At 43.7% G+C, this 12,371-nt stretch overlaps 1 protein-coding gene across 2 annotated transcripts in view; it reads right to left on the reverse strand.

Moving 5' to 3' along the window:
• Positions 1-12,371, reverse strand: part of DNTT (DNA nucleotidylexotransferase) — a 32,891-nt gene that overhangs the window by 14,258 nt on the left and 6,262 nt on the right. For both annotated transcript variants that reach the window (XM_001501762.7, XM_005602351.4), the window contains exons 2-6: positions 6,664-6,838; positions 5,795-5,920; positions 4,393-4,563; positions 3,265-3,336; positions 1,923-2,046 (exon numbers count right to left, since the gene is read on the reverse strand). In XM_001501762.7, coding sequence (XP_001501812.3) covers positions 1,923-2,046; positions 3,265-3,336; positions 4,393-4,563; positions 5,795-5,920; positions 6,664-6,838 — 668 coding nt within the window. The remainder of the gene's footprint in view (positions 1-1,922; positions 2,047-3,264; positions 3,337-4,392; positions 4,564-5,794; positions 5,921-6,663; positions 6,839-12,371) is intronic.

Consider the following 12,371-nt stretch of genomic DNA (forward strand, 5'->3'; position numbering starts at 1 on the left):
TAGTGCTGTTACAAGGGATGCATATACCCAGGAGTTCTTTGTTTGTTTTGGTTTGTTTTTTTTTTAGGTATAAGTATAATAGGAAGGCATTCCTTCAGTTCTACATAAAACAAGAGCATTAAAGAGTCTGATGGAAATCACTGATTGGTTAAATGGATAATAACTACTTTATTCGCTGGGGTGGAAGAGTTCAATAGGAAGAGGAAAATCCAGTCTACCAAGCTGGGAAATTGGAAGCTACTTAGATCCTGAGCACATTTGGTGTCATTTGATAAGGGTTTTCATCTCCATGAAACACTGCATTGCCTCCCAATTTCTCTCTAAGTGTTGAGAGTCCTTAATATCATTCCAAGCCTTGTGTTTAATACTTATTAAACTACTTAAAATAGTTATTAAAAAAGTTAAACACTACTTGTGTTTAATACTTATGTAAATTTCTTTATAATGGCGTCTCTAGAACTGGTGTAAATGACGTTTATTAAATGTGCAATTTCAGGAGCCCAGGATATAAGCATGGGGTCTTTTTCTCTTAAACTCTTTTATTTCTTCTGTGGCATCTTATGAAGCTTATCAGCAATCCTTCATAGGTTAGCAACCTTATGAAAGATAGGTAGGTGTCTTCTGTAGTAGCATTGGTGTGACCCACCAAGGGATTTGACTTAATTCCTCTCCCACTGCTGCTTTCTTTTCATTATTTAAACAAAAGATAGCCATTTTCTTTTTCTTTCTGATCTCTTCTTGTAGAAGATTCCCTTACTTTCATATCATTAAAAATGCTGATGAATTCATCATTCTCTGTAACTCAGAAGCCATAGTGCTCAGGACACTGTGGCCATGACTCTTTTTCAAATCACAATTATATTACATGTTAAAAGTGAATGTTTAGGGGCTGGCCCCATGGCTGAGTGGTTAAGTTCACACGCTCCACTTTGGTGGCCTAGGGTTTCACCGGTTCGGATGCTGGGCACAGACCTAGCATTGCTCATCAAGCCATGCTGAGGTGGTGTCCCACATAGCACAACTAGAAGGACCTACAACTATGTACTGTGGGGCTTTGGGGAGAAGAAGGAAAAAGAAAAAAAAATATTGGCAACAGATGTTAGCTCAGGTGCCAATCTTTAAAAAAAAAAAAGTGAATGTTTAAAACACATACAATTTTTTGACCCTGTATTGGCATATCTTCATTTAAAAAAATATACTGGGACCCTGCTTAAACGGAAGTGACCAAGCCACCTTCAACCTCTGGGAGGCCCCTCCAGGTTTTCAGATGCCTGACTCAAGACAGTCTTCTCAGGTTAACAGGTCTTGGTTGGGTAGATCAACCCTGTGTCTAGATTTCCACCATTTCCCTTCTATGCCCTAGTGTTTTACAATTTCCAAAGCAGGTCCCATTTGTGCCAGGCAACAGCTCTAGTTTGTTGAAGTATTCTTTACTCCCCAATCCTCCATGTCGACTCTCTGCCCTTGACTCCTCACTCACGCTTCTCACCCAGGGAGACAGCAAGGACCCAAATGTCTGGAAGAGTCAGTTCAGTAAGAACCAGATCAACTGCACAAGCTGGTTTGACATCTGGATAAAGGGACAGGCTCTGTGCCAGGCCTGGTGCTAAGGGCTTTGCCTGTGTATCTCATTTATTCCCCACTGAGGTGCCAATGTTACCTCCCTCTTATAGATGAGGTAATTTAGGCTTAAAGATTTTAACTAACTTGCTCAAGATCACACAACTGGGAAATGCTGGAGCCAGGATTTGGATCCAGATCTGACTGATGCCAAAAGCTTGAGCTTTTAACCATAGTATGAAAAGAGGCCAAACAAGTGAGCTGGTTCCCTGAGACTGGAGTTGAAGTACCACAGACAGACCTCTACCACAACCTGGCTGGCCCATGGCAACAACGTGAGGTTTTTAGGAGACACAATTTACCTGCTTTCTGCATTTTTGTGAATTTCAGGGTTTTGTCCGACCTTATCTTACTCAGAGTTCTGAAACCCATTCTGAACCATTTCTCAGACGTCTTCAATCCCACTCCAAACACAGAAGTAAAGAGCTGAAATGGAGAGAAAGGCATACTTTTAGTTTCTAAAATAATCATTATGATAATGAAGTGAATCTTTTCAAGTCAAGCGATTAAGAAAAAGTGTAAGAAAATCTCTGACCCAGTTTCTCCAGAATACGACAAGCAGGTGGGTGATGGTAGTTTTTTAGAGACGTTTTTGTTTCAGAAGGGTCCTTTCCTGGCATGTGGTTGTACTAAATGAAACAGAAGTGAGGATGCAGGTTCTGGCATCTGCATAGGGCTTTGATTGTGGGATTGCCCATGCTGTCAATGAGCGACAACACTTATCCTTGTTGGGCACGCCCTTTACCAAGGGTCTCCTACACACACTCATGCTCTGCATATTTACCCTCACAATTTAAAGAGGAGGCGCATGTAGGTTGTAGAAATTGTCTACCATCACACTGCTGGTAAGTGTAGAGCCCAGATTCAAACCCAGTCTGTCTGTACTCCAAGCCTGGGCTCCTGCCCACGATCACCTTTTAGGCCTGTGCAACTGAAGTGATTGGTAGCAGTCGCTGCTGCCTTCAACTCTAAGGTAGAGAAAATGGGGAGGTAACATACCCGGCTTCAAAGTAGACAAGGATGCAGCGAGGAGCTTTCCAGCATACTTTTACTCTTTAAGAGCAGGGTCGTTTTGTCCCATGGTGCTAGTGTCACCATATTTGTATCCACAAGTGACAGACTCCTGGTGGGTAAGGTAATTTGAACCTCACCACAGCATGGCAATAAGCTGGAGCACCCATATTCATTTAGCACTCTGCTTCCTAGACCACTGCTATGGACTGAACTGTGTCCCCCTCAAGTTCAGATGTTGAAGCCCTGGCCCCCAATGTGATGGTATTTGGGTATGGGGCCTTTCGGAGGTGATTAGTTTTAGATGAGGTTATAAGGGTGGGGCCCTCATGAGGGGATTAGTGCCCGGATAAGAGACACCAGAGAGCTTACTCAGCCCTCACTGCCATGTGAGGACACATTTAGAAGACAGCTGTCTGCAAGCCAGGAAGAGAGCTCTCACCAGAACCCCGCCTGCTGACACCTGATCTCAGACTTCCAGCCTCCAGAACTGGGAGAAAAGTGTTTGTTGTTTAAGCCACACAGTCTACAGTATTTTGTTATGGCAGCTCATGCTGACTAAAACAACCACCTAGAATGAGTAACAGATGAACTGAAAAACGATTTTCAGTAAGTATACGTAAAATCACTTACTTTGAAGGACTGATACCGTTCATCATTTAACACAGTTTTAACTTCAGAACTTTCTCCATCTTCAATAATTTCCTGCGTGGACAGTTGAAAAATATTTTAAATTAGTCATGTTTAACAATCATAGTCTGTGATGCTCAAATTCATGGAACCAGTAGCTTGATTTTTCATGAATGTACATCCATTGCATACAGGCTGTTTCCCCAGCTGATCTGGAGAAAACAAGACATTTCCCTGTAATCTTGAAAATCCCAGGTCATTACAACCCTCAGGGACAAAGTTACAGAATGATTAGTGTGCAAATCTACAGAACACCTAACCAAAATATTCACTGAGTAAAGTATGTCTAAATATTTGCGATAATTTTCTTTTCAATGGATATGAACTAGCTGAAACAAGAGGACTTTTCATCTGAGCAGGTCAGTTTTGGACCCATTGAAAAGCCAATCCAAGTTCCAGCCCTTACAATGTCTAGCTCAGAGCCACCCACCCTTCTCCAAATAGAGTTGGGATTAATTTTCTAGAATAATTTACCTTGCACTTAACTATACTGAAACTTACTCCTGGATGACCAGCTTGCCTTGCTGGGGAATCCTTAAACATTATTAAATAAATAAACACCCATCCTTGGCTCTCTTCTTGGAACGCCCAGGTAGGGATGCAGGACCGGCTCCACTGCCATCACACCCACCACCATTCTGGAGGGTGACATCCCCTGGGAGAAACTGAGGTCCTTCACACAGCCTGTGTTTGAAGTCAGACCATTTCCTTCTGTTGAGCTTTTAGGTCACTTGAGTCTTGCACCATGATTAATAATAATATGAGAGGGTTCTTTTTCCAATAGCTGGACCCACATAGCTCCAGCTGTGATAATATTGGGGTATGGATTATACATATATATGCGTGTATATTATAATCTATCTCATATATATAATATACATCTATCTATCTATATCTTATATATACAGAGAGAGAGAGAAAGAAAGATAAGTCGTGAATACCATATCTACATAATTGACAGGAAAGTGTATTAACTGCATCTCTCTCTCTCTCTCTCTCTCACTCACTCTCTCTCTCTCCCCGCCACCACATACCTATTAGGAGGTGGGACAAATCACATTTCACCCTTACCTCTATGACACACTTCGCTTTGTCCTCCAGGCAGGGAATTCCTTCTATGTCCTTCATACTGATGATTGTGAATGGCAGAGATTTAAGAACAGAAGCTGCTCTCATAAATGTCAGACAGGAGCTTTCATTTTCTCTAAACTCATAATTTTCAGCCAATACATCAAAGGCATCCTGAAGAATAAAGCCAGATGAACAAAACATGATCTGCTTTCTAGTCCCTGAACTAGCAGTCCCTCACAAGCGCCTCTTGCTCTCTGTGAAGGGTTGGAACACCGCCTGACCCTTCCTTGAAGGCCGGGATTGAGTCTCTGGTACCTTTGCACCCGTCCCTTGTTGGGCAAGTGGAGTTGAATTGAAAAGACAAGCTGCAGAGTACTTTGTAAGGAAACCTGGAGTTCACTGCCATTAGATATTTAGGAATGATTTAACCAAAACACGATCCCGTCCTCACTATATCCTAGTGGTCATTACTCGGCACGGTCCTTCCCTCGTTGCTCACTGACTTTCCTACCAGCCTGTGGCCGGGATTCTGCCTTGATCACTGGGCTTCCCCATCTCTTAGCTTGTACATAAAACACAAGCAGCACTTAGTGCAGCCTTGTTGAACGAACGGGTGTGATCGCAGGTGGCACAGAGCAGAGGCCGGGTTATTTAAGGTAAGGCACGTTTGCATTTCTAGCAGAGGAGGAAGTAGATGCAGCTGTGTGGCACCGTGCTCATCCTGCCCAGTAGCTGCAATTTCCTGGTCCTCCTCGTACATGTGGGGCTGGAAGTCTAGAAATGAGAAGTTTTTTATTTGACGTACTCCACCTGTTTTATCCACCTGACTACTGGCTCTAGGCTGGAGGACAGGCCGTGGTGGGCTTGTTAGGGTCATCTGAAACACAATTACCAAACTTCAGGGCTGGGTGGGGCTTTAGAGACAATCTAGCTAATTTCTAATTGAACAGATGAGGAAACTGAGACTCAGAGAGAGGAACTGACTTGCCCAAGCTAGTTAATACCAGAGAGGCGAGAATCTAGGTCTGCTGTCTCTCACTCTTCTGGTTTCCCAGCAAAGGCTGTTTATGCATTATTGCTGTTTCTATGTAATTTGCTCTTACTATGTTTTGGTTTTTCAAAACATTTGCCTTTGACAAGTGTTGTGCCCAATAATGACAACTCTCAACAAACAGTAATCTACCATCGCTAAAGAATATAATCCAAATATATCTGTCCATTTCCATGACAGAAGTAGACCCATTCTTGACAGAAAGAAGAACCAGAGATCAGGTTTTGGGGGATGGGTGTGGAGGGAAAACTTATCTAGATTTTCAGAAAAATTTGTGATTTAAGTTGTAGGTCCCTGGAAAGAAGCTGCAAGTGCTTCGCTTGCTCTGGGTGCTGTTGTAAAGCCCGTTACCGTGAACACTTGGTTACAGTTGTCTAAGGTGGTTCTTCTCTGACACGCGTATGGAGAGATCTTTTTCACTAGCGGTGGAGTCTCCTGGGGGCCCGGGTTGGGGCCAGCTGAATCATCTCTTCTCACCTAAACAAATGCATAAGCATCCATTATTAAGAACAATCAATAGTAATAATAACAGATACGTATGAAGAAAAAACGGGAGGCAGTTTGATGGCAGTTGTCTCTGGAAAGAGGATAAAATTATAGGAGAGTCACATTTTATGTTAGAGGCAGCATATTGAATATTTGAATTTGCTATAATTAAGATGTATTCTTTTTGCCATCAGAAAAAAAAAAAATGTGAAACAGACCCATCAATTAGACACCATTATCCTTTTCTGTAAACTGATGCAGTTATGGTTCAAACCCTCTTCTGAGGGTTCCAGCGCCATTGGTGAAGGATTTGGAATTAAGACATTAATTTTCTTTATTTTTTCCTTTGCTAATGATCATAGTAAGAAACCAAATAGGAACCCTTTACTTTTCCAGCTGCCAGACATCAAGGCTTCAATATTTTGAAATATTTGTTTACAGATCGTTCACCTAAATAGCCACCATTTATTAAATGCTTACTATTGATCGGGGTTTGCGGGAAGTGCCCTACATGCATGTTGTTCTAATCCTCATCACCATGTTATGAGGTAGGCACTGTTGTTATCTCATATTACAGAGGAGGAAACTGAAGCTCAGATAAGCTAAGTGATTTGCCCAAGAACACACAGGGAGTAAGCAGAGGATCTGAGGTGTAACCCAGGTCTGTTGATTCTACAGCACATGTTCCTGATCATCAAGCAAAGGGCAATGAAACTCACAACCGTGACACTTACAACAAGCTGGTGTTTTCCTGTCATCTCCACCGGTTTTCCTGCCCTCATACATTCTATCAGCCAGGAGACATCCAGGAGTTCTGGCTGTGAGCCGGCTTTTATGTTCTGTACCTGAAGCCACTCCAGGACATCTGAACCAGAGTTGTTTTCTGCCACAATGTGGGTGACGGAATCACTGCAGAATGCAAGACAAAGTTACCAGCTGAAGAGGCTTCAAAATCAGAAGCTCCCCTCTCTCCTCGAGGTGTTCAGAGCCTTCCATCTGATGGAGAAAGACACACACCAGAACCGACCATAGGCACGGAGAATTTAGGCCTCCATGCGAGGGAAGTCTCTCTGTTTTAATTAGCGTAGCAACAGTGGTCTATATCACATGTCAGATGCGAGAAAAATTAAGAAAACGTTAGCAAGATTGTGGTGTCAATGGAAAACTAAGGTCCAGAGAAGATGGGAGATGAAATTGTCCTTTCTTAAAGGAGCGCTCAGCATTCTGCACGTGGCTTTTGTGGACCACTTCATTTTTATTTGAAGAGGGCTGCAATCCAGTGCCTTTCAAACTGTTTGTGACCCGTAGTTAGAAATACATTTTATTTCACGACCCAAAATAGAAATAGATGCTGATGTATGTATGCTTGTAACATCCCACTAAATTGATCTTGCAACCCATTAATAGGTGGGGACCAGCCTTTGGGAAATATTGCTTTACATGTTTTTCGAAGCACAGCCCTGTGATATAAGACAGGCAGGGATCTTTTCCCCTAAGGACTCCTGAGCTGTTTCTGCACTGTCCAAGTACTTTACACCCATCATCTCATTTAATACTCGCATAGCCCCTCAAGTAAATGTTATCCTATTCATACTTCACAAATGAGGAAACTGAAGAATAGAGAATTTAAGTGACTCCAAAAGGTCACACAGCTAGTGAATGATATTTATCCTTTTGGATTGTCTCTTCTGGGTCAAGTATGTTATTTCTAGTTTTTACCAAGTCTTCATAGTCAGCTTCATATCATTGGAACCAATGATTTTTAAGGATCTTTCAGTTGAAATAGTCTGTGAATCTGGGAGATAGTAAGATACATATCTGGGCATCCAAGAGAAAAATAGAATTCTATTCTCTCCTTCTCTTCCTTGACTTCCTCTTCTTCTCCTGTTTTTGATTGACTCTGGATTCATTAGGTATTTTTTGGTTCACTGATATATTCACAGCCCTAGGTTCTTTGCAGTGGTGGTGGTGGTGGTGGTGGCGGGAGGGAGTTGGGGGCCAAAGAGGAAAAAGGAAGTTTCTGGACGTTAGTATCTTATGTGAAACAGATGGTTAAGATATGACCAGACATGAGGCATGGACAAGATCTGCAAGTGGTGGGTAAAGAAAAGAGCTGAGTGTGAGCTGGGAAGGGCAGCATGGCTTTGTGGAAAAGTGGGATTTGTGTCCAACTTTGATGGATGGGGAGGAATAAGCTACCTGGAAGGCAGCACTTTGGGCCCCCTGGAAGAAAAGCTTCAGAGGCTGGAAGGAGAGGGCAGAGAATGGCCTGGATTGGAGTGAAGAGTTCACGTTGGGAAGTGGTTGTAGATGTGGCTGAGTTGGTAGGGGCAACCTGGTTGAGGAGGTTGGATCTTATTTTCTGGGATTGTGGAACCTGTGAAGGCTTTTGTGAGCAGGTCATTGATAGCATTACTGTGTTTTTTAAAAAGACTGATTTGGTACACGCAATGAGAGAGATGATAGGGAGGGTAGGGGAGCTACTTAGAGGAATGAAACAATGGACTACGTGTGAGATGATCTTAACCTTGGTGCTTATAGCACTCAGAAGGAAGGCAAAGGAGACATATGGTGAACCTCTGGCTCAGTTCACCTATAAAAGGTTAAGTGGAGAATAGAGTCAAATATTACTCCAGTGTATGTATCCCAGTAAAGTAATAGCACTTTTGGTAGAAATAGGGATTTAGGAAGTTGTGTCTCTTTGGGGGAAGGGGTTGGGGAGTGGAACTGAAGTTTATTTCAGGCATGCTGCATTTGAAGGACGGCAGGAGATCCAGATGAGACCCTCCAGTTGACAGCGGGATGTGAGGCTGGCGCTGGGAGAGAGATGGGGCTAGAGCTCAGAGCTGAGACCATCCAGTGGCAGGATGGGCAGCAGGCCCAAGGAGGAATGAGTTGTGATAACATAACATTTGACTAGAGTCTAAGGAAGAAGAACAGCTGCTTCTCCATTCTAGGTCCGTGCACTTCAAAAATCATTTATAATAAACTTTTGAAAGGTTGTTTATGTGAAGACTTTAAGAAGACAACAAAAGGACTAATAGGGCTACATAGGAAGTGTTATTCCAGCTGTATTTCTGCCCTTTGGAGGGAAAATTTATTATGATATTATTATTTATTATAATATAATATTTATTATTAATATAAACAGGGTTTTGTCTAAACCTCAGAGGGCAAAGGGTATGCTGAGGAGGAACTTTGGAGCTCAACTTCCAAATTCAGGCCCCCCGCCATCCACTCTCATGCCACCCCCACCCCCACTACCTCGTCACCCAGGAGTCCTGGGAAAATGGGGGAATGTCTGAGTTCACAATAATAATAAAGCACACACAAAAACAAAAAAATCAAACAAACAAAACCTCGTCAGCCGCTCACACGGTGCTACTCACAGTTCAGTACTGCTTGTCACTGGTTCCTGCAAGGTCAGTGCAGAAATTGAAAGTAAGCATTCAGAAACTCTAATTGCAATTTGACACCACCAAGCAGTTTATTGTGTGTTTGTTTTTTAATATAAGCAGTGGTCTGCAACACAGTTTTTGAAAACTGGTCCTTCACCACAAATAACCTGAGAAACGTTGTTTAGAGAGTAGTCTCTCTTCTGGCCCAGTCTGTATTTCCCATCTTCTCTGTTGCCTGAGTTTGGCTGACGCTCTCCTCATGGCCACCTAGATCTGGACTACAACGTGCTCCTGGTGTTGGGCTTGTCAGGTGCCCTTTGCAGGCTGTTCACGGTCTCTGACAGTGCATCTGTTTGCTTGCAGTTCTGAGCCCTCAGCAGCAGCAGCACTGGGGAGAGTCACTGCCTCCAGTGTGTTCTGCTGACGAGTTCTTACTGCTGTGTTGTGGCAGCTAGTTGTCTATTTGCTGGTACAGGGGTTTTCTCTCTGCTCTGTGCACTCCAATGTTAAAATATTGAAAATAGGGGCCGGCCCCGTGGCCAAGTGGTTAAGTTTGTGCGCTCTGCTTGGGCAGCCCAGGGTTTCGCTGGTTTGGATCCTGGGCACGGACATGGCACCCTCATCAGGCCACGTTGAGGCAGCATCCCACGTGCCATAACTAGAATGACCCACAACTAAAATATACAACTATGTACTGGGGGGATTTGGGGAGAAAAAGCAGAAAAAAAAAAAAGAAGATTGGCAACAGTTGTTAGCTCAGGTGCCAATCTTTTAAAAAATATATATTGAAAATAATATCGGAATAGGACTATGTGCTGGACACTGTGATAGGCACATTTCATACTTTGCCTCCTTTATTGTCAGTAATACTGTGAGATCAGTTTTATCACCCCCATCTAAAAATGAGAAAAGAGAGCCTTGGAAATGTTAAAAATTCACCCAGCTGATAATTGGCAGAGCGGGGATTTGATCCCAGTTCTACTTCAGTCCAAAGCTGGACTGTACGGTGGACCACACTGAGCTAACCCACCGGAACTCTGTGCTTCTTCCACGGCGGAGGAGGGAGCTGCTTCTTTTTGCAGAAGGAATAACTTCTGGACGGGTATCATAACACTAAAAAGCCCTGATTCCCTCCCAAGGACAGAAATAGAGCTACAATGACACTTCCTATACAATGCTATACTCACCGTCCCTGCTGCTGCCACATAGAATTTGTGTTTTGGTATTTTATGTCCAATATCATACGGGCTAGGCTAACTAGATTGCAAGCCATGGAGAACCGTCCCAGAAAATCTGAAAGAACGGTTGCCATAGCTGCACACCAAGATGGAAAGCCACAGGGAGGCTGTCAGGCCCTCTGAACTCTGGGTTTTGCCTAAACCTCAGAGGGAAGCAGGTGGGCTGAGAAGGAGCCCCGGGGCTCATCTTCCAAATTCAGGCCCCTCACCAACCCTCTTACCACCCCTGCTCCACCACCACTCTCTCTTCAGCTAGGATTTCTCTAGACAGAGCCCTGCCTCTAACAGAGACATCCAGAATGCCTGGGAAAGCGGGGGAGGGGTACTGTAAAGCAATCAGCAAATAAGATAACATGCAGGCATCCACAAAGGAACAAGACTAAAGAGAAATATTCTGGACTACCAGAAAAAATAATAAACACACATACTTACTGAATCCTCACAAGAGTCTTATGAGGTGGACAATATCATTTCGGATGAGAAAGCCATGGCTTGCAGAGGTCACATGAAGTCAGCATTGAATCCCAGGTGTGCATGACTCAAACAATCTCTCAACGTTCTACCGGCCTGTGGTTAGACCCCTGGGGGAGGTTTTGTTTAAGTATTTTTTTATATTTGCCCATTTTCTGTCGTGAATCATCTATCATCACTTTTTTACTTAGGGGAAAAAGTACACACGAATGCCATTTTCAAGGGCAAATAAACCTGGGGCTGGGGCTGAGGTAGTGTCTGCCTTGCCCTGGAGGCCCGGGCTCTCTTCTTATAGTAAAAGTGAGAGGAAGATTCAGGCAACCGCCCCCACCCTCTTCCAAAGACCCCAAGGCACTGCTGAGACAGCTGTTCCTGAAAGACCACTGGATTCAATTCTTTGAGTGCACCTAGTTTCTTGGCCATGACCAATTAATAATGTCTTGACCTATGTTTGGGAGGCCTTGAGCCAATTATAACTGGGATTTGTGCCTCAGCTTTCCACAAGGAAAAAGATTCAGGGTCCTCTCCTTTGCCTAGTGCTGAACTGAAATGTGCTTGGCTTGGTCCTTTGCATCCCTGAGGGCAGGGACAGTGTTCTAATCTGGCTGGTTATAATCTGGGTTCTAGTCATGCCTGGTGCCCAGCACGTGGCCAGAATCATAGTAATGGTCAATAGACAGACCACTGGTAGAATGAACAAATGAATTGATTAATCAATATCTCTAAAGGAATGCTTCTTAAACTCTAGTGTCTACCAGAGACACCAAGGAAGCTGGGTTAAAATTCAGATGCCTGGGTCCTATTACCTAAGGCCCCAGAATATGCATTCTGACAAACTTCCTTGGTGATTCTGACATAGTCAGTCAGTTCTAGTTATCTATTGGTGCACAACCAACTATCCCAAAATGGCTTTAACAAAGCAAAGATTTTATTGTATCACAACATTTTGGTTCAGGAGTTCAGGCAGCTCAGCTGGGTGATCCTTCGGTTCAGTATGGTGCTGAAGGATGTGCTGATACTCCATACGGCTCTGCATGTCTGGTAACTCGGCAGGCATGGCTGGGAGGCTGGGCTCTGCCGCATCTCTCAACCTGAGCACCTTTATGGGGCATCTCTCAGAGGGGGCTCAACCTTCTTACACAAGGGATCTAGGGAACAGCAGAAGCCACAGGGCCTTTTATGACTCAGCCTCGAAAGTCACATAGTGTCAGTCTATTGGTTGAAGCAGTCACAAGCCCTCCCAGATGCAAGGGAAGGGAAAATAGTTCCTGTCTCTCCATGGGAGCGACCGTATTTTAAACCCCACAACCGAGAGCCCCACCTTGAGAAACACTG

The sequence above is a fragment of the Equus caballus genome, chromosome 1, assembly GCF_041296265.1.
Source record: "Equus caballus isolate H_3958 breed thoroughbred chromosome 1, TB-T2T, whole genome shotgun sequence".
Classification (NCBI taxonomy): Eukaryota; Metazoa; Chordata; class Mammalia; order Perissodactyla; family Equidae; genus Equus; species Equus caballus.